Below are 23,292 nucleotides of genomic sequence, written 5' to 3'. Positions count from 1 at the left end.
AATTACTCCACATTTCATAAAGTCAAACTTATACATTAGCCTTGAAGAATTTTACAGAAATAGATAGAAGCAATATAAAGACCCATAGCTGACCTTTTGTTACATTATCAATGCTTTTACAAAAATTGGGTAATTAATCATGTCATTTTGAGAATTGAAAGTATTCTTTAAAGTCAAACACTTCTTTTTTTCCATCTGCCTGTTGGGGGAAAATTATGTTGGCAAGTTTATTTTTAAATTCTACTCAGTACAATTTCACTATGTGGTAACACAGCATCAAGGACAATGGCTAGCCAATGACAGGAGAACCAGACAAATGTGGTTACGTGGCAATGAATAGTCTCTTGGCACAAGAAAACTTTAACTAAATGTGGTAATGAATTAAGGACTGTGATTATGACCTCAAGGCCATACTTTGAGACCCCATTTCAATAAGCCCTTGTAAATTCTTTTTTTTTTTTTTTTTGAGCTGAGGATCGAACCCAGGGCCTTGCGCTTGCTAGGTAAGTGCTCTACCACTGAGCTAAATCCCCAACCCCACCCTTGTAAATTCTTACAATTAGAGACAAATTAAATGATGAAGGTATTTTAGAAGCTCTTTTACTTCCTATCTCCATGAGGAGAGTTCTACTGTGGAGAGATGAAGTGACTACAAAGAGGTAGGAATGCAATCATAAACAATTAGGTTAATTATCATGGGCAATAAAAACAGTTTAGAGCCAGCCGGGTGGTGGTGGACGCCTTTAATCCCAGCACTTGGGAGGCAGAGACAGGTGGAGCTCTGTGAGTTCAAGGCCAGCCTAGGCTACAGAGTGAGTTCCAGGAAAGGCACAAAGCAGAGAAACCCTGTCTCGAAAAACAAAAACAAAAACAAAACAAAACAAAAAAACAGTTTAGAATGAGGATAAAAGTAGGATAAAGAGGAAATTGAATGTATGCTTTTATTACAATTTCTTTTCTTTTTCTCCTCAACAAACTAATAAATGGGTAAAAGTATAGGAATGTATACAGGTAAATCACAAGAAAGAAGACTATGGCAGAAAAGAAAGATCAAGAGAATTATGGAAACTGAAGATGAGGTTTCTGGAGTCAGGAGTCAGTACAGGGAGGCAGCCACAGGACACACCAGGAGACGAAGTAGACAGGGAGTTTCCCCATAGTATGTTTGGTCAGCACCAAGTCATCCTTCCAGAGCCCATTCTCAAGTCCATAGCATACACAAAAACTTCTGGTCATCTTTCTGAGACCCTACTTTCAGGCGTGAACACAGAGAAAGACCATCAGGATCTGAGAAATGCCCTTGATACACGATCAGGAGGAAGCCAAGCAAGTTCAAGCGAGAGCCAGAGCGAGATTACTGAGGAAAAGAATCAATGCATGACGTAAGGGAAGACCCACAATCCATCAAACGAGACAGACACTCAACTAAGAAACTAATCAGACAACAATGTATCCCCGGAAACTGATAGAACCCTGGGTGAAGCTACAGGCTTCAACTTCAGGATTAACAGTTACAGAAGCTAACCAAGAGACAAGGTCTTTAAAGCCAGGCAAGAGAATTTCAAGTATCATTCCAGGAACACATGTAATAGAAGGAGTAAATTGAAAAGAAAAAAGAAAAGAGTATCATTAAAGTGATCTTACCAGAACATTCCCCAGAAATAAAAGATGTGGGCTTGAAACAATGGTGAGATTAAAACAGTAGGAGAAAAGAGGCCCATTTCAGAGCACTGAGGACAAAAGATGTGACTTGTGCAGAAGATAGAGGAAATGGCTGTCTAGAGTGTCCAGTCTTTCTGGTGGACTTATGCTTGAATGACAGCTGACTTCTCAACAATGAAAAAATAAAAGAACACAGCACCAGACCTTCAACATAATGAAGAAAAAAGAGTTCTGAGTGAAATCTACCTGACCAAGGCTGAAAAAAGGGATAATTTAGTTATATACACACACACATAAGCGGACACACACACACACACACACACACACACACACATACACACACACACACACATACATCTACTTGCTACATTCTATTCTTAAGAGACCAGAAGGCTAAACAAAGTAGGAAGAGAAATCCTAGATTCCAGGCTCAGATTATGACTGAAGGAGAAGGTTATATACACAACTCTGTAATCTCAACACAGGAAAATTGAGTCCAAGGCCAGACTGGAACACATAACTATATAGATTAGTCTATCTGCTCAATTTCTTCCTCTACAAACAAATAGACATACAATTTATGTTTGTTGTAACTTCTTATGAATGCTAACACCACCCTTTCTAATGGCCAAGAGGTATCTACTAGATAGATGGGGCAGTCTGATCCACACTACGTAGTAAGTGAAAGATCAGAGCATCTGACTTGGACATTCAATCCAGACTAATTACACATGAACACCTGTGGGTGAGGGCTCATACGTGCACACACACACACACACACACACACACACACACACACACACACACAATATCTGAAATGATTTCATCTTCAGATTTGAGCTGACAAAGTTGCTCCATGTAAACTCTATCTGGAGGCTGACCTGTGGTCTCACTGCATGAGGAACACTCAAAATTACCTCGAGGAGATGAAACCCCACTTCTGAGCAGCACGTGCCCCCTTGTGTTTCTGCAACACATTAGCCATGTGTGCCTTGCATCACACCCACCTGCAATGTGCCAGAGGCCCCCACGCCATAGGGCTCCCTGGCTAGCTGTGTGAAGAATGTAATTATTCATTCCTCAATAAATGGCCTTTGCATCTTTTTATGACACAGCAATAGATCAAATCTCCAAGACTATTTATTTAGAAAAACAAAAAACAAAACACAATTTCTAGCTCATCCTGGATCTTGGCTCAAAAATTAAGTTTTTAGATGGCTATCTTTAAATATTTTTATGTTAACAGATATGACTACTTCAGTTTCTCTACTATGCAAATTCATTCAAATAAAAATGTAAATTGCATGATAATTGTGTGCCAAAAGTCCCATTTTCTCACAGATAGAACTGATGCAGTTTCTTCCAAATATTGGCTTATATTCTACATAAGCTTCAAATAGTCTTGAATTCTGCTGTTAACCCCTTGACTACTTTAACAAAAGTGAAAATAAAGCCAACTGAAATCTGTCTAGAAAGGGCCTGCAGGGGTCTGCCTGCCTGATCAGTTGACATGACAGATTATTTTCCAAAGTCTTTGGTGGTATCTTGATGTCGCTGTTCTTGTCCGCTGAATAAACGAGACACTGGCAACTCATTTAAGGAGACTTTCACTTCCTTTCCAAATACCAGTTCTTTTATTGAATGAACTGAAATCCTAGATTCCAGGCGCAATATAAGAACTGGAAATTCTGACACAGTTAGGTACAAACAATAAGCACTAACTGTGTGTTCTTGCCAGCCTGGGAGGCTCTCAGGGAAACAGGGCTGTACTGCCACTGTCCTTGCAGCAGCAAACCTGGATGACTTCATACTTCCCCAGGCTTCGGAAGCAGGAACAAGGGATGCTTTATACTGGTTGTAGTAGTTTAAGTGAGAATGGTCCCCATAGACTGTATGTTCCCCAGCTGGTGGAACTGTTTGGAAAGGATTAAGAGGTGTGGCCTTGTTGGAGGACATGTATTGCTGGTGGTGGGCTTTGAGATCAAAAGACTACTGTCATTCCCCAGGTCTCTCTCTCCCTCTCCCTCTCCCTCTCCCTCTCCCTCTCCCTCTCCCTCTCCCTCTCCCTCTCTCTCTCTCTCTTTGCTACTTGTGATCGTAAGGTGCATCTTTAGCTGTTCCCACCACAATGCTGTTGCTCTACCATCATGGGCACTAACCCTCTGCAAAGTATAAGCCCAAATTAAACACTTTCTTTTATAAGTTGCCTAAGTCATGCTGTTTCATCACAATAATAAAAATGAAACTTAAACACATGCCTGAAGTGCAATTGGTTGGGGGGGGGGTCTGTTTTTGGTTTTCCTTTTTCCTTTTTCTTTGACTATAATACTAATTGCCTAATAGTCTTTGGAATAACATGGCAAGAAGCATCTTGCAGAATGATGCCTTTTGGTTTTAAAAATAAATCTGTGTCAAGAGAAAAAAATTCTTCTGTTTATAATATGTAAGGTTTTTTTCCTTTAAATTTGTCAGGAATGATTCAAGCCACAGTTGACGCTGAAGCAAATTTGAGTGTGAGGATTGGGGATGCTTTAAAATCCTCATCTGCTGCTTTCCATCTTTTTGACTATAGGAACAAAGTTCATGATAATCCCTTTGGGTGGGAGATGGAATATTTTTAACAGGCTTGTGCATTGGAACAGACACCATTAGACAGAAAGTGAAGAATGGTACTTTTACACTTTCAGAATTATATCTGGTTTAGGCCACAATAATACAAAGAATGTGGAAACACACTCCAGAACTAGAGACGACACAACAAATCTTATACAGTTAATGACAGGACAACGTAAACATATTCCCAAATTACACAGGAAGTCAATTGGTTAAAAGATTAAAGTTAGAGAAGAGCTGTCCATGTGATCTAGAGCTTGCCACATCACCTGAGGTCCCCACTCTCCAATGACTGCCATCCTACAGTCTACACAACTCTACTGGGCAACATAGCCTCGTTTATCAGTATCAAATACTGCTAAATAGAAGTAAGGCTATAGGTTTTATGTTCAAACATAAGTCTGGATTTTTATTTACATTATGTATTTACTTAAATGCCTTAGTACTTAGTAAGCATGTAAGGATAAAAAAAATCTAATTCTTAAAATTTTATCTTTTCTAAAATTAAAGATAAACTAATTCCAGATGTTCATTCATTTCTGAATCTCTTTCCCACACCTTGCCTTTATTTATACAAGTCCCTTCTGTGTCATAACCAGGTCTACAGCTGGACAAGAGCCAAGCAAACAGCACCAAACACGTGGGTTCAGGGGACACTCTCTCATGCCTCCCGACTCACTAACAATGTCCAGTTGTTGGCATTGTCATACATCTGCAATGGGCTTTTCCCCTCTCTAGGCTTCACTCATCTTTATTCTACATTCCAGTTTGTGCAATCCAACCTTGAAAGACTATTTGGTGGATAGAGCACATCAGACATACTCATGTTAATGATTAAACCACACAAATAAGAGCAGTGAGCAGGCTCTGTTTTTAACATATTGGATTAGTGAAGGGCTTAGAGAAACTTCTGGAACAGGGAAAGCATGCCCACTCTGGCGCTGGCTTCTTGAGAATCCATCCAGAAAAGGTGAGCCAGTGACAAACACACAGTGATGGTGGCCAGGCAGCTGCAAAACCTTCCAGGGAGCCCAAGCTCCACAGCAGAGTCCTCCAAGAGCTTTGTGGGAAGGACTAGCTGCAACATTATGACTTAGTTACACTGGAGGACAAAGACCCAAGTTGTAAAAGAAGGACTAAGAAAACCTGTCACTTAGAAAATTCCACAAAGAAGGCACAATATTACATGAGATTCCTTTGAGTGTATCAAATGGAACTCTGTGATGGTATAACAGTCTCACACAAAGGTTGTTGGGGACAATAGCCACAGATGACCACTGAGTACTTGAAACATGGAGATAATATTTTCATATTATTTAATCTTAATTAATTTAAATTGAAACAGACTTACAGGGCTAGGGAACACCAGATTGGAATTTGCAGCTCAAAGTACATACAAGCACACATACCCCCCCACACACACATAAACACACATACCCACACACACACTTTGCATACAAGTACATACATAGGCATACTTGTGCACATGCACATCACAAGTGCACACACACACACACACACACACACACACACACACACAGAGAGAGAGAGAGAGAGTCTAATGAAGATTCTCGCTAGCCACATCTCCTGAGTAAGTCTGGAAACTGGCTCCAACACCAGCAGAGGCCTCTCACCCAATTCAGACAACCCTCCTAATTCTGCATCAGCTTCTTGCCTTTGCCTCTGTTTGACCTTCACTGATCCCCCCCACTCCACAGAGCACTGAGACTTTTCAATAGATCCAATTCTGCTCATAACTCTGAAGCCCCACAGATATCCACAAGCCACCAAGGTGTCTGCATGCATTTGGTTTCTTTTCAATGGGCATTCTACACGTCTACACACATAGCATTGACATATGGGTAGTTATGTGACATGTTTCCCACTATGTCTTCTAGGTACACATGCATTGATTATTTTAGAAGTACTTTGGGCACTGCCTTCTCAGACTTCCATTCCCTGACAAAGCATTTAATTACATTTAAATTTCTGTTGCATGAGCAAATGATTTCTTACTTCACATGTTACATGACTTATTCCTTTCTCTTCATGGTTATTGTTGATGTTTGTATTTAGAAAATTCAATATTGGTTCTTTTCAGTTTTAATTTATGTGTTCTTCCTAGATCGTTAATATGAATAACTCATCTACGCATAACTTTACAAACTACTGGGGACAGAAACAATAGCAAAGATTTCAAATTTATTTGCATACATTTCTTTATAAGTACCATCTACTCTACATTCTTTTAAACACCTAAAACCTTGAAAATAATTTTGCTCTCATTTAATATTCTTAACAGAATCATCTATCCTCCAAATGAATAAAAAGGAGGGGGAAAACTTAAAAATCAACATAAAACAGGAGAGAAAAGTTTCTGGAATTTTCTATGAGAAAGACTCGGCAGGTTTGGAGATGATTCAGAACAAGAACAAGACACAGGTAGGGCGAATACATCAGAAAGGCACAGTGATGGGGGGCATGTAGCAGCAGGCTCTGAGACACATTTACAATGTTACATACAGCTGCTGGTCTGCACAATGCTCTCTTTCATCCCTAAAATGATTTAAGTAAGAAAACTCTTTACCTGTGGTGTCCTGCATAACGTGGGCCACGGATATGGCCTATCCCTCGGCACCCAGGAGTAGGACATACAGCTTGACCTGGAAGGATTTTCACGTCATGTGCCCCTTCAGGAAGTAAAAGAACATAGCTTGAAAACTCTTGTTGAAAAAGAATGGGAAAGCCTAAAAGATGTAAATGATGTTAATGGAGACTTTACAGATTCAAATAAATTGTCGCCCAAAAAACTGAGTATGGTGATGATTTATAAAAATGACGTGACAGAGCCTTTGATGGCTGTAATAGATACCACTGCAGCATGGCTAGCATCAGAGACAAGAGAATGAACAGGCATTGCAGAACGTTTTTAAAAGGCAGATACATGAATGCTCACTTTGTTTTTAGAGATTAGTAATGGTAAAAGCTACACAGCCACAAGCTGATGACTGCGTTCCATAAACGTCCACAACCAAGCCAGTGAGTAGGGATGTCGTACCTGGCACCTTCTCCTTAGCCAAGCTCCTCAGTGTAGCTTTGAAGACCAGGCAAGGAAAAAACCAACTTTATACTTCACCTCTCTCCCTTTCGTTCCCTCCTTTAGATAACACTATGCTGTACTATTGGACTGCACTCAACTCTCCAGGCCTGAGATAACTTATGCTAACACCCAAATAATACGATCTTTAAAGATGAACAGGGCTGAATCCCCGCTCGGCTCTGTATTTGTGCTCACAAGCATCCATCTCCACCTTGACATGCACACAGACACACACACACAGACACACACAGACACACACACACAGAGAGACACACACACAAACACACACACACACACACACACACACACACACACACAGAGAGAGAGAGAGAGAGAGAGAGAGAGAGAGAGAGAGAGAGAGAGAGAGAAGGAGCTCATGGAAAGTTCCACCCTACTCCCTCATACTAATCTAAGAGGTGTCTCTCTTCAACACTATGCTTTCCTTCCCATCCCCAGCTCTCACACTTCTACTTCAGGCTCAACAAGCTTCCAGCTCCTCTCACCCTTGTCTAGACCAGGATTTCCTCATCTCCTAGCTCTAGTGTCTTCTGGATGTGTGTAAAGACACTCTCCCCCACAGCCCTCTTCAGGAGGTACTTCTCTGGGTACCCATGTGGGCAGTCAGTGCACTTTGTCCTTCCAATGTCACTCAGAGACCTCCTGACCCATATTCCCAAACCACTCTCACCAACCTGCTTCTGTCCCTCAGGGAAGACTGACATCCAAATCACCGAGGTTCACTTGATTCTGTCTCCAACAGCTGGCCCAGGTAAGCTCAAAGCCTACCAGGACTTCCTGTCCCTGTGTACAGCCCCACTACTCCAAACACTAACCTCATCTCCAGTGTCTTCTTCTCTGAGCCACCCGGCTGCACAGAGTGGACCTTGGTGGGACTACTTTGTCCCCCACTCACTGAAATGGCAGTCTAGCTGATGGATAGAAGCATATCATCCCTTTAGCCAGCTCCCTCACGAGTCCCAACTGCTGCTGCTGTTTTCACCATCAGTGGATTTTCCAGGCCATCTAGTTTCCTCCCTCAGTTCCCTCTCACCAGAAGCCACTGGCTCATCTAACTCAGAACCTAGCTGCTGTTCTTTGATACTCTACTGCAAATAACTGAAGCCCTTTGACATTCTATCACACCTAGCTATGGGAAGGGGAACCTTGGATCCACTCAGTCAGACTGCTCCCCAAGTGTTTTTACATAACTACATTCTCCTGAGGGGAGGGGGCAATAATCAGTGGCAGAGCTTGCCTGCTGCCAACTCAGACAACAAGGACCAGTGGACAGGAACTGTCCTCTCTTGCCTCTGTCCTCATGGCCATTTCCCACCCCCTTTCTGCTGCAATGCAGGGAGCATTTGCTTCTCTGCATAGCAAATTCCCCACCATTTTTGTGTGAACTCCACTGCTTCATTCTTCAGGGTCGGTAGACTATCACATTGAATAGCTAGCCAATATTCAAACACAATCCAGTTTTATACATTGTATAAAGGAAAATAAAAAGAGAAGCAATAGACCTCATAGTCCTCTCTCCTCATGGCTGTTCACTTTCTGCCTTGACAGACAGATGCCTCAGAGTGACCTCTGTTCCTCTCTGTATACTTCACTACTCAGCCCATATTAACCTATCCTCCTTGGTCATGGATATTCTCAATACAGGAAATCTGCTTCAACTATAAATGAAACCATTTGTTTGATGTCTGCTTATTTTGTTAGATTGGAGGCTGTTTTGCCTCTGTGAAATCATTATCTAGCCTGATACATAACTGGCCCTCAGTAAGTGATTATAAATGAATTGGGGGCAGGGGTAACAACACAGAGTTCTTCCTGTGAGGTGCTCATAGGCTAGAAAGAGGCTTACCCATAACCAAAAACTCACAGCACAGAGTGATTATATTGCATGAAAATACTAAGCAAGTATGGGTCCCACACCTGGTACTATTCAAACAAGTTTAAACATCCCAAACATTTTCATTCTATTTACCAGACAATAGAAAACTGTGTCTTAGATGCTTCTTGACTTTAAAACAACCTGAAGGACAGATAGACAAAAACAGGAACCATCTCATCTCTGGCAAGGCATAGTTCTTAGGTACACAGCAAGTGCTTGCCTAGTTCTTGCCTCAAGGCCCCCTGTGGCAAAACCCCTAGTGAAAAACTGCTGCTCCCAGGAAATAGTTCTTACAAACAAACAAACAAAAACTAACTTTTAAGCAAACCAAAGGGTCTGATGCTTAAACATTATTAAGTGCTTAATTAAGAAATATGCTTTGATCATATTTAGTAAATAAAGGGATCTAACTTATCATAGTAAATAGAGGGATATGTGAGAGAACAAACAGTGAGAATACACACAAGACTTCTTTTCCATCTTCAGGACATCTCAGAGGTCAAAAGCAAGCAAACAGAAAACATTTCCATCATCCCACATGCAGCTCAGTGGCTAACACATCATACACAGGAAATGCAACTTAATATTATTTTCTGTGATATTCTTAGACCCTGGATTAAGTTATAGTTTAGAGTGATAATTTTAATAGTTGCCCAGATGTTTTTGTTTCCAGTTCCCGAAGGGAACCATATTTCTCTCCCTGTGAGAACTGCAGGGAGAGGTATGGCCTGGATGATTCGGAGGAGGGTTATCACATTAAGACCACAGCAAAAGATAAAACAAAGACAGAGTGAAGAAGAACATGAAATACAAATGTATTGAACCACTCGGTGGTAGTAGCACATACCTTTAATGCCAGCCCTTGAGAGGCAGAAACAGGTGAATGAGTTTGAGGCCAGCCTGGTCTACAAAGTGAGTTCCAGGACAGCCAGGGCTACACAGAGAAACCCTGTCACCAAAAAAAAAAAAAAAAAAAAAAAAAAATGCATTGGGCCTAGCAACTTCCCCACTGAGTTCTGAGTGATGAAGGGTTGGTGGTCAACTCTGTGGAGAATTAGAGAGTCATCCATCAGGGGAAAACAAAAGCCTGGAAATTCAGTAACAATTTTCATTGTTCACTATGATAAAGGTACCTATGAACAAGTTAGTGTGTTTTTTTCCATGATAATTTTGCCAAGAATATCTTACTGGTAATTGGATATTTAGAAAGTAGAAGTCTTTAGCAAAGTTTTCTCTGCTCTAAATTGTTTCTCCAGGGAGATGGACCCAGACCTTGTCACCCTTTCCTGGAGTTACCTTCCTACTTTGCTTTGCTACGTTCCTGGCTGGATTTTTTGGAGTGATAAATCTCCATATCTAACTTGTTTCCACTGTGTCTCTGGCAGCCATTCACACAGTGGCTTGGACAGGGCAGCAACTCTCTAGGTGTGTCTTATGAATAAGTCCTGACAGTAACAGCTGCAGTGATTACCCACAATGCTGGCTGGCTAGCACATACCACAGTGCTGTGAAGAATCATAACGTGATCCTCATTCAGTTTGGGCCTCGGAAGCCAGTCTCTGTCCCTCTAACTACTATGAGCCACTTGCCGCGTCATGCAACATGAATAGCTTCTGATTTACTGGAAATCTAAGGCAAAAAGTTCCCTTGGGCATGAACAAACTGAACAGCCAGGGTGTTTTTGCAAAGATGAATGGAGAACATTTGTACAAAACTGAAGATGTCCTAATGATTGGGATACCCATTTATCCTGCAGTGAGATACAATGGGTTCCCAAGTTTTTGTGGTCACCATGATACTCAGGCTGCCTACCCTATATTCAAACTCTACTTCTTAGCTAACTTTTATTCAAGGTAGCCATGTGCCCACCTTTTGGCTTTCCTGTAGGCAGACATGGTCATTTGTCATTTCTGTCAGTAGGACCTATACAACAGGGTGAAGGGGAGGCGGCCATTGCTTTCCTGTAGGAAGATGTGAACTCCGTGAGGTGACAGACGCAAGGACAAGTGCAAGAGCATTGAGGAAGGAGGGACTGAGTCGCAACTTTGGCCCAGAACATTGACAGCCTTGGACCCACCACCAGAGATCCAAGAGTACAAACAGCCCTCTTTGAATAAACGTCTACAAACCGATTCTGCAGTTCAAGCCGCTGAAAAAGTATTAAGCTAAAGTAGCAATTCTGTTGTTTTTCTCTGTTAAAAACAAGCAAATTCCCTTTTTATAAAAAAGGGGGGGTTAGATCCATTACCACATAAACATGATATGATGGAAGCAATCAAAGCAGAATCAGGAATCGAGATTGTACTGATTGCTAGGAAATGGGAAAGGGAACTGTCCTGTATTTCCAATTGCTCTTCTTGGTGTCTGAGTGATATAATCCACTTCGCTATAATCCATTTTGAAAAGGCTGGGCTTAGCTACCAGAATGGGTAAGAGACTGGGGCCATCCTCCCCACACCCCATAACTGGCCACAGCTTCCCCTCAGGAGGCCACTTGCTTGGGTGGACAGAAAACCCAGAACAGAGTGATGTTAACTCTGAGGACAACAAATGAAGAGATTCAGTTCATTTAAATGCACATCAGTCCAGATAGAGCTTGGCCAGCATCAGAGAATAAGGACCAGGATGCAGCATCCTTATCCTTTTTATCACCACTGATGACTCATTGCTGAAATTGCATGCACTTAACCTAATTCCTTTAGCAACTTTTTGTAAAAACACAGCATTAGTACTCAGAGGTGACACCCGGTACAGGATACACAAACACTGCTGTTTGGAAAGGTAGGCAGAATTAAATGTCACTGATAACACACAAGTGAGGTTACTTTATCCCTTCTTGTTTAAAAAATAAAGATAACTGTGGAGGCTTTCTTTTTTCACTTTAAGAAAGATCATGCATGTATTATTTGTCCCCCAGTATTCCACATTCTCAGTATATGCCACCTCCCAACTGTCCTCTTGGAGCTTAACTTCTGTTGTCACAAATACAATAAACAATCAGGCCAAAGGGTAGACATGATGCTGGACAGAGAGGGTGGCATGCAGGCACATACAGGAGAGCAAGGAAGAGAAGGTGACACTAGAGGTGGGGTTATGCCTTAAGGCAGGGCAGCCAAGGTCCTGCAGTTGCTAAGAATGAGAGCCATGATGAAACCACAGCGTTCCTGAGGCACCAGGACAGAAAAGAGGGTGGTGAGTGGTGATGTGGTCGAGATGGAGTCTTCCTTCTATTCTGGGATGGACTGGACAGACTGGAAGTGCCACATGAAGAGCCACATGAAGAATGAGTGGATAAGAACACACCCACTGAGCCCCACCCACTTCCTCTACTGGACCAAACTTGCACAGGTTTTCAGTAACCTGGCCAGCAGCAAGCTCCAAAGCGGCAAGGTGTGTGAGGCAGAGTGGATGCTGCTGGTCCAAGGGATGAGATGGGATTCCTGGGGAGTTCATGCCAACAGACATAAGTCTCAGGACCACAAACTGAAAATGCTTACAGGTGGATGCAGAAAGGGAACAGGAAGGAGGCTGAGAGGGAGGCCAGGGAAGAAAAGAGACCCAGGGTAAAACACTGGAGAATCACAGAGACAGTGCCGAGAGAGAGCTCCTAGACATCCCACCTGCTCCTGGGTTTGGCAAAAGAATGATTTCATGAAAGATGTGAAGAAGAATGGTGGGGGAGAGAAGTTGAGTTTGAGAATTTTGTTTCAGGATTTCTTATATAGGAGGTGGGATGAAAAAAATCACAAAAGTGGGCTTATTGTCAAAATGTTATTATTTTCTTGTTGGAGTGATGATAGTTCTTTAGTGGAGAATAATATTAGAAAAGCCCCAGATGTAAGAGGAACAAACTAGGACAAGGACATTGTGTGCAGGGAGAGCTGCCACATCCTTTGTTGGTATGATAAAAAATCTCCACCATACCTCCTCTAATTCAGCAAACACAGTGAGGTCAACAGTGAAGCTAGGGAAAGCGAGGAGAATAATACACTACAACGAGAACTAAACTTGATAAAATAGGCCATTTGTGTATGCAAGTCCCTGTTTTCAAGTAATTAAAGTGACACAGCCTTTACTTGAAATTAGAAACAGTTAAGCTGCTGCTTTTTTAAGCTGCTGTATCTAAGATATTTACTTGTAGCTTGCAAAGTTTTAATGACATAATTATCACTCAATGTGGGAGAATGCAAGTAATAAGCATTATCTATCAAATTGAAATTGTAAGTCAACCATACTATTCTCTCCTGACTAATGAAATCAGAGGTGACCAACGCCTACTGTACGAGAATAATTTCTGGAGCAGAAGGAAGTTGAGTGACCAAAGATCATATTTGCTTATCTTAAAGTTTCTAAATGTCACGTTTTGATATGCATATAAAATGGGAAAATAATGGTTAAGTGGAACAGCAAAAAGTATTTTTTAAAAATTCCCTACAAAGTAAATTTTCTATTTCCTTGATAATCTAGGGTGGGGGGAAGCCCTTGGAAAGGTAATCTAAGAGTGCTTGTAGTGCAGGAAAACAGTCAGAACTGTGACAATCCTGAGGACCAGAGCCTGCAACAGTGATCTCTCACACAGCAAAGGGAAGGAAAATGCACACACATGATTTCCCAAAAGTCTCTTCTACAGACCCGATGGAACTTCCGAGCACCTAAGGCAAAAACAGGAACCTCGGGCTTTATTTATTATTTAGATGGAGTAAAATGCCACCTTTCTAGTTAAGAACAGGCAAATATTTTCTTAACAAAATTATAAATTACATTTATCATACATTAAGCTATCCACAAATGATTAATTACACAAGGCTCCCTGAAAAGCTTGGTGTGATGGATAAATAAGGGCACTGAACTTTGATGGAAAATGAGATGTTCTGACTCAGTATCTGAATGAACCTCTTAGACTGGGCTGTGCACTTCAGGGGCAAAACACTACAGAAAATGCACGTGCAAATGTGTGTGTGTGTGTGTGTGTGTGTGTGTGTGTGTGTGTAACTGACATATAAATGTAATGACATTAAAGAGTAAGGGGACATTACAGATTGAATTGGAGCCATTTCTCCATTGAAATATACCACAATATTTCAAAGTAAAGAATTTATACTGCAACTTATTATCTCTAACTAAATACACAAAATTATGCTTTTGTTATTAGAGAACAGTATAAGCCTTTGTGGAAATGTCTCTAAACCTTTCAAAAAGCCAGGAGGAAGGCTGTGCTGCTGCTGCACAGCCGGGCAGACTTGAGTGGTTTACTTGTGCTGGTTCCTCACAGACAGGGCTCTGCACTACTCGTCACATGTGTGCTTTCCAAAGACGTCTTCCCTTTCTGCAGAAAGGTTGCCTCTTGGTCATCTTCCTTGTCCACAGAAACCTTCTCACTAGATTGTCCCACCAGTTTGTTTTTACCTTTGTTGTCTGTGTTGTGAAATCCAGAAGCTCGCTGTTAGAATTGATGCCAGAACCAGGCACACAGCATGCCTGAGTTCCTAACACTAGGGAGATTAACGAAGAGGACCTGCCAAGGTCAACGCCAGCTGGGTCTGTGTAGTGAGTTCCAGGCCAGGCTGGCTGGATAGATATAGCTTGTCTCAAAGTACAGACACAAATGAACAGTGTCAAGGATCTGTTTCCCAAAGCTTTCTTCTACAAGGTTTGCAGCTTTAAGTCTAAACACTTAAGCTGTTAATGTATTTCAAGTTAATTTATGCATATAATATAAGGGTCTAACTTAATTTTTCTTCATGTGGAAAAGTTTTTGATGGAATTCCCCCACTCAGTGTGTGTGTGTGTGTGTGTGTGTGTGTGTGTGTGTGTGTGTGTATAATCAGCAAAGAGGCACTATCTTATCCCTATCAGTCTGGATGTCTTTGATTTCTTGTCTGCTACTGATTTCTATGGCTATGTCTGAGAATTTTATATATTGAATAAAAGTGTTGACTACAGGCCATCTTTTTTTGTTTCAATCTCAGTATGATCTTAGCTGTGGGCTTGTCATAATGGTTATATTATGTTAAGGACTTCTCGTTCTATATCTAGTTCATTAAGAGTATTTTTGCAATCCATGTATATTGAATTTTGTCAGAAGTATTTTCTGTACCTACTGACATAATCACCTGGTGCCTACTCTTCATTCATTTCATAAAGTACCAAAGTTATTGATTTGCCTATGTTGAACCCATTCTTGAATCTCAGGGATAAATCTTACTTAAATGAGCTATTGACATCAGGTTTTTGGGGTTTATTTTGCCATTTTGTAGAGATGTGTTACATTTTTGTCTATTGGGAATTATTGGGCCACACATTTCTTTTCATTTCTTTCCTTTTGTCCAGCTTCAGCATCAGGAGGAGTCTGGCCTTGTAAGATGAGTTTGGAAGTGTTGTCTCTATTTCAATTGCATATATTATATACATTTATATACAATATATGATGTATATGTGTGTATGTATATTATATGTAGATATATATTGTGTGTAAATACACACACATACAAAATGGCATATGGACTGCCATTAGTTCCTTTTATTCTTGGTAGAACTCACAATTCATCTGTGAAACCATCCAATCCTGAGCTTTCTTCACTAGGAACTTTTTACGAATGATTCAATCTCCTTATTTATTATTAGTATGCTCAGGCTCTATATTTTCTCGTGATTTAGTTTGGGTAGATTGGCTCCCTCTATGAATTTATCTTTTTTTTCTGTTATCCAGTTTCTCTGGATGTAATTGTTTATGGTTGCTCCTTACATCCCTTTACATCTCTGTGGTATCAACTTGAATGTCTTCCAATCAAAGGCTTAATCAATTAAAGAAAAACAACTATTAGCTTCTTTGATCTTCTTTCATTCTGGGCCATTTGTCATTTAGTTCTCTGATGTTAATGTCCTTTCCATTGACTTCTGCCCTAGTTTATTCTTCTTTTGATATTTATTCATCTTTTGAAAGTTCCTTGAGGTGTAAACTCAAATTATTTATTCCAAATCCTCCTTTTCCCCTGACATTCACTTTGAAAGATCTCCTCCTCACACTGCTGCTTTGGCGCATCCTGTAAGTTTTCGTTTCCTGTGTTTACATTTTAGCTTGTCTTGAGATACTTTCGCTAACTTCTTTATCTCTTCTTTGAACCATTGGTCCAGATTATGTCAATTCTCCAAAGTACTTTGCCATTTTTAATTTCTAATTTTTTACTACTGCAGTAAGAAAAGACACTAAAAATTATTTTAATCTTCTTAACTTTTTAAATAGTTGATTTGAGGTCCAACATAGGATGGATGCTACACAGTGTTCTGTGTGCACTTAAGATATAGTCTGCAGCTGTAGAATAGAATGTTCTATATATGTTCAGCAGGACTTGGTCTGTAGTGTTATTCCAATACAATGTTTCCTTGTTGATTTTCTATTTGGATGAGTCTATCCAGACAGACAGTGAAGCACTACTATTGTGTTTGTGTGTGTGTGTGTGTGTGTGTGTGTGTGTGTGTGTGTGTGCTTATTTGTCCCTGCATTTCCGTTAACATTTACTTATATAAATTCAAAATTACTATACATTTATATACATACAAGTTCTCCTCAACCATTTGTAGCTTTAAAATTAGCAAGTGTGAATTAGCAAGTGTGTTCATGCACATTAAGATGATTAAATATCTGAATGCAACCTAATTGAGTTTCCACATATGTGCAAGCTCAAGTGTACACAAGCAAATATGTGTACACACACACACACACACACACACACACACACACACACACACACACAAAGAGGGACAGATAGCCAGCTATTAAATAGGTCCGAGTCTGAGTGGATTCTATCGAGCTGTGGAAGTCAGAGATGTTCACATTCTTCCTCAGTTTCAACATGTTTTTCAAGTTTGAACAGTCTCCTGAACTTTGGATGTGCTGGTGTGTTGAGGTATGTGAGCTTTCCTGTAGTCTGCCTCTCTGCTCTTTCCGATGATTTCACCTTATCCTCAACCACACCCAAGGTCTAGGTGATGGTTGGAAGCAGCCCACTCTGCCGAGCTTGCTGAGAAGTGCTTCCCACTGACTGTGACTAGGCACGCTTTGGTAGCACTTGCTGATTTTAGAACCTAATACTGGGATAAGCTGTGGAGTCGCAGCTTAGTCTGGTTTATTGGATTCTTTTTCCTGGCTGATGGTATTGTCATACTATTTGGTGGGAGGTTACATAAAAGATTCCTCTTCTATTCTAACAGCTTCCATCACAAGACAAGTGCATTGCAATAAAAAAAGAGAATGATGACTTCAAAGTAAATGATGGAAGTTGTTCCTGTCAATCTAAGAAACATAAACTGCACATTAAAGAATGAAAGCTTACATAACCACATTTCTTTTACTCTGCTTTACAATTTGTTAGGACAATAAAAGCTTTTAATGTGCAGAAAAACAGTACAGTGAAGGGGCACTAAGGAGAGTGGGGAGCGTCTAAGGGGGCTAATGTCTTGTAGGAGAGGAGCCACAGTGCAGAATGAGGGATATATTCTTAGCAGCTGTAGCTCACCCCCACCACTGCCATAATGATGTTTATCTGTTTGGCACTTACAGAAATAATCCTGAATATAGAAAAACCATGTGAAGGTCTGGGTGCAAGCAAACATAACAACACTTTTCAGAATGCTACCAGATGTGTGAGTGACAGCAGGAGCCTGAACTGCTGGGGTCATGTCTAGTGGGTCCTATCAGAAACGGTCAAGTGGCTATGGCTATTTAGAGTAGTTCTGATTTTGTAAACACATCAACCCTGTGAATGTCTCAGGGAATGTATTTCAATGACTATCACTGCTGGATAGATAGCTACCCAAAGTTACCACCCCAAAGACCTATGTGGTAAATCTCTCTTCTCGTAATTATAGGAGTCTGTGTGGAGCTTATGAGTTTTGCTAACAAAAAGAAATTCTGAATTTTAGTTTCTCATTTCTAAGGAGTATCAGAGCATACTTGAAAAAATTAAGTCAAAAGCTCAGAGTTCCTAACTATGCCACACAATTTTCAGTTCCCTAAGTTTGTCTCTCCCCAGTGTTCTCTGGATCCTAGGTTTGTTTAGTTTCAACTTCTTCATGCTTGTTTACTTAAAATGCTGAGTGAACAAAACTCATCACCATCATACAGTTCTTTTCCATATGAAGAACATAATGTTTCTTCTCATTCAAATATTTGGTTCTGTTTATCCCTATGGGTCATTTAAGGGTAAATCTATTTGTAAAACAAACTGTCAAGCACTACTGACTTTTTCTAATACTACAGAAGACAAATGAACAAAAGGTTTTGCAAGAGATTAAACACCACTCAGCTTGCCTTGAAAGGGACCCTGGGGGTTGCTCTCCCCTGCTTCCCATCCTCCCAGTTGTGAGAGAAGACACTCCAGTCACTGAGAGGACATGTTTTTGTTTGTTTTGTTTTACATCAGCACTAAATATTAATATGGTTAACAGTCACAAAGGCCATACAATTGTCTTTGTGTCTCAGACAGTCATGGAAGTGCCAGGCTGGACAACAGTGTGTGGTCATGAGAGAGAAGGAACCCATTATCCTCTTAATTCATAGTTTCCTGGGGGCAGAAATTATGTCTCATGGGAATTTATATGTTTTAGAGTAGCAGTCAATACAGTAGATACATAAAGTTTATCCATCCAACAGTAGCCTGCCTACTTGAGTGGAGTCACCAGCAGCCAGTCAATGGCTCCACCCAGGAGGCTTCTGCTATTTTCCTGTAGGGATATAATCCCTGATCAAGCCTCATTCCTTTCCCCTGGAAGGTATTATACTTTCTTAAGATTAAAAGTCTCCCAAAGAAATCCTGAAAAATTTGTTCCCTAACTCAAGACCTTGTGTGTCTGTAAGGCCATGGCCAGAGGTAAGCCATAACTGGGTCAGGGTACAAATGTGTGAGGCCTTAATGTCTTCCCCCCCACTTCATCATGTTCAGAGGTCGGTAACTATTCTGTTTTCAACACTGGCAGAGTCGGTCTGTACACGTGATAACCAAGGATATCCCACCACTGCCTCTGTACATTAACAGAGACTAAGAGTGGAGTCATCTAGCTGTGGGGAGGAAGTCCTTTGCCGGATCATTATGAGCCACCACTAGGAACCCAGCACCACATTTAGAACAAAGCGAATTCTGCCCTCACACTTCCAGAAGGCAGACACTGGATAAGCCCTTTACCAGGGAACATTTCAAAGAGATAATATCATTAAGACTGTAAGCACATTTTGAAATGTATTATTTTTCTTGATAAGTCTATCATGTAAATCTGTAATTAGGGACTTCTAAAATAGCTAACTTTTTAAAGCACAATATGCCGTAATTGTCTATTAAGTCAATGAGTACTCGGGGACTCTTAAAACTGCTGATTACTTTCTTGCTGTGTTTTGGAAGAACAAGTACTTCCAAAAAGATTCCTTCTACCATTCTCTTTAAAATAGAGCAGGTTTGAATGTGCTGATACCTGGCTAGGTCAGCAATTCTTCCATTTCTACAGGAATGGTCTATCACATCGATTATCCCCTATGTGGTCTGTACTCAGAATGCCTTCTATCTTATAACCTAAGCAAATTTTTATCTAATTGAACAAAACTTTTCTATTCTTCAGAGTCCCAAATGCTCGCTAGAGAAAGCTTTATTAATTGTTCATTTCTAAATGAACTGTCAGTATTTTATCTCACTTAACAGGACATACAATGGACTAGACCATATGGTATATTTTCAAGTCATTCTGTCAGTCTTATACAACTGCAGTGAAATGAACCAAAGCTGTATCTTCAATCAAGCTATGTTCTATGATGTTCATTTGTGTTTAATAGCTAAACTGATTAGCCCAGTTCCCCATGTCCTTAACATAAATGGGAGAAGCTGGATGTATTATCATTATGGGGCATGCTGGTACTCTACTAGTATACACTTTGATTTCATAATGATATTTCATTTCATTGGCTTTGTCATCAAGCTTTGTAATTACTTCCAAATATAAATCAAACAGAAGATAAAGAAAGAACAATGACAAAATTATTTAGGCATGCGAACCAGTTAGGAAATCTCAATGTTCTGCCTGCCAGCTTCCCAGCCATGAAAATGTCCTCTCTCGATTGTGGAGGATGCCTGGTCCTTGTCTCTCCTAGGAGGCCCTGATTAGACAAACCCCATGGCCACAGCTGAAAAAGTCACCCCAGTGAAGGCAGACATGAAAGCCCACACTGGTAATCCTAGCACTTGGGGGGCTGAGACAGGAGGACCACAAGGTTGCTGCAATCTTGAGCATCATATAAAGCTTAGTTCAAAGAAAATAAAGTGGAGGAAGAAGAGACAGAGAGGAGGAGGGAAAAAGGAAGAAGGCTGAAGGAGAGGACATAAGATGGCCTCTCAGACCAAAGTCTTAGGCACAGTGATTATTCAATTCTTTTTTTTTTTTTTTTTTTTTTGAGATGATCGAACCCAGGGCCTTGAGCTTGCTAGGCAAGTGCTCTACCACTGAGCTAAATCCCTAGCCCTATTCAATTCTTAAGTGAGACACAGGCATCCATGCTAGGCCACAGGAAAATACTGGCACAACACTCACTGTCTCCCACACAGGAAGTGATGGTATAGCCAGAAGGCTCTCTAAGAAGACACATTTGAGTGAATTCTTGAAATGAGAATGATGTTAGACATAGAGGATAGAAAAGATAGTACAGCCAAAGGCTCTGGGGTAGTTTGAGTTCAAGAAACAACACACAAGATGTGGAAGGAGAAAAGAGGGTCACAGGCGTGTACTTTCACACTGATCTCTTCTTACATCACCCTCCTCCACACACCTGTTTATCTCTCTTTGTGCTGGCATTAAAGTGGGTACCTATTTACAATCACAAAGTCCCTAAATGGGCTTGGTAAAATCATTTCCTTTGGTGATCTGTTTCACTTGGCATTGGGGGAGCTTTATATCTCTGAGAAAAGACCCCACCTGGCTCCATCCATATGCAGCAGGCTGTTGGACAAGTAGATGAGCCCGTGCCCCTCAAGTTGCTTTGGCACAGCCAAGATGGCTATGGAGGGTTCCCAGAAGTTCCAATATACCTCAGAAAGAAGACAGACAGTTCCTGAGACATAACAGGTGAGCAGTCTGGGACCAAGAGGAAAGGTCTCATAGAGAGATACATAGGGACTAGAGTAAACAGTTAGGGGTCATTCTTGTTGGGGGGTACCTTGAGGCATAACTACAGAGGATTGTCCAAAGGCCTCTCAAGGACTTCTCTTCATGGGATGGAAGAGCTTAGACATTTCCTTAGACAAAGCCCCTGGCCTTAGAGCTGCTAGCAAGTCCATCCTTCCATTAGATCTGGCTTTTAACTCTTTCATTAGCTAACTAACCCGTTTCCTGCTGTGTGTGTGTGTGTGTGTGTGTGTGTGTGTGTGTGTGTGTGTGTGTGAGAGAGAGAGAGAGAGAGAGAGAGAGAGAGAGAGAGAGAGAGAGAGAGAGGGGGGGGGGTGAGGGAAGAAGGAGACTTACCTATTTATAAAGGATTCAGGGCAGGGCAAGAAGTCTTATCTAACCACAGCCAGGCACCAATCTGTAAGTCAGTTCCCTGACCTCTAGATGCAATAAGCACATGAGAACTGATAATTTGATATTCTTCATCCCTGTCTTTGGTAACTCTCAAGGACAAAGTACCCTCTCTAGGTTGACTGACATTTTCTGAGAAGATGGATCAAGTAATCTCTCCTGTGTCTATGCAATCTTATGCTCAAGTTAGGAGAGGAACTTCGTTTTTTCTATATGGAAACATAAGAAATAAGAGGCACACCTTAGCAGATGTGGTGGCCTCTCACACAGAATACTCCAGAACATTCCTTGAGGCTCTTCATGGAAGGAATAGCACCATTATGACAGTATGTAATCCACCATACCATTTCCCATTCCACAAGCTCTTGTCATGGTGTGCGGGCTCTTTATTACTTCAGCACAAATACTTTATGTACACGCTGATGAGAACATTTGATAGTTGCCAGGTGGTAGTCCACATCTGGATATAGTTAAAGTAATTGGTTTTCCCATCTCCACTGTACCTTTCAGACTGACTGTGTCTTGTCACATTTTTATTGTCTGTTTTTATTCTGATCTGAACACACTCCAAAGATGATTCATATCATAAAATAAAATATATTTTATTTCATTTAAGTTTCATTTGTGAGAGAGGACTTTGTGGTTGCTGCCTGGTTCTTTTTTATTTTATTTTTTAAAGATTTTTAGTTTTCAAATTGCATGTATGTTTCTGTATGTGTAAGTGACTGCAGGTGTCTACAGAAGTGCAGGTACAGGTAGCCCTGAGCCACACACCAGGACACTGGATTGTAAGGGAGTTCCTTCCTTGTTAGTGCTCAAATGTCGGATAAGGTTAGTGGCAAGGCCAAGAAACAGACAACACAGAAGTCAAGAGATATCAGGAGGCCTAAGGAAGGGTCACTGTCTAAATCACAAATAAAAAAAGGGGACTGAGGCATGCATGTCTGTGGGAGAGCAGTTGCCTTACATTTGCAGAACACCAGGCAGGGAACAGGAGGGGATGAGGGGACAGAGAAGGAGGAGATGGGAGGAGAGGGCTCAGGTAAAGACTGATTCTGTCCATTTTATCTGATAACTAGAAACCTTTGAACAAACAAATGGGGGTAATTTTATTTGACTCCACATTCATAATATATTCTGTTTTTTCATTTACAAAGTAGCCAAGCTAGTTTGTAGCTGAATTTGCTTTAGAGCATTTGCTTATCAGATGCCTGAATAGAATAATTTGAATAGAATTTATAATAGTTAATTCTAAATGCTTTGAATTGTCCTAAATGTTAATCGATATCCACTCAACGATTGGCAAGTACTTTCTGCACAGTACAATTGTAATGGGTACACAGGAGGAAAACATACCTTGCTAATTTTCAGAGCCAATGAAAAATGAATGCTGAAGAGGCCTGTGCCTTGTGTCCTAGCTTGGTTCTTGCTGGTTGCCAGGTAGCATGAAAGCTGAAGAATTATGTATATT

The 23,292-nt window shown here is 40.8% G+C and overlaps 1 protein-coding gene across 1 annotated transcript in view; it reads right to left on the bottom strand.

The window, feature by feature from the left end:
* Positions 1-23,292, bottom strand: part of LOC118573411 (lethal(3)malignant brain tumor-like protein 4) — a 317,599-nt gene that overhangs the window by 43,147 nt on the left and 251,160 nt on the right. Inside the window, exon 13 of the mRNA XM_036173702.1 lies at positions 6,863-6,965. Within this exon, the coding sequence (XP_036029595.1) occupies positions 6,863-6,965 (103 nt within the window). The remainder of the gene's footprint in view (positions 1-6,862; positions 6,966-23,292) is intronic.

Source organism: Onychomys torridus, chromosome 23 (assembly GCF_903995425.1).
Source record: "Onychomys torridus chromosome 23, mOncTor1.1, whole genome shotgun sequence".
Classification (NCBI taxonomy): domain Eukaryota; kingdom Metazoa; phylum Chordata; class Mammalia; order Rodentia; family Cricetidae; genus Onychomys; species Onychomys torridus.
The sequence above is the reverse complement of the archived record's forward strand: the minus strand, read 5'-3'. Positions and strand labels throughout refer to the sequence as shown.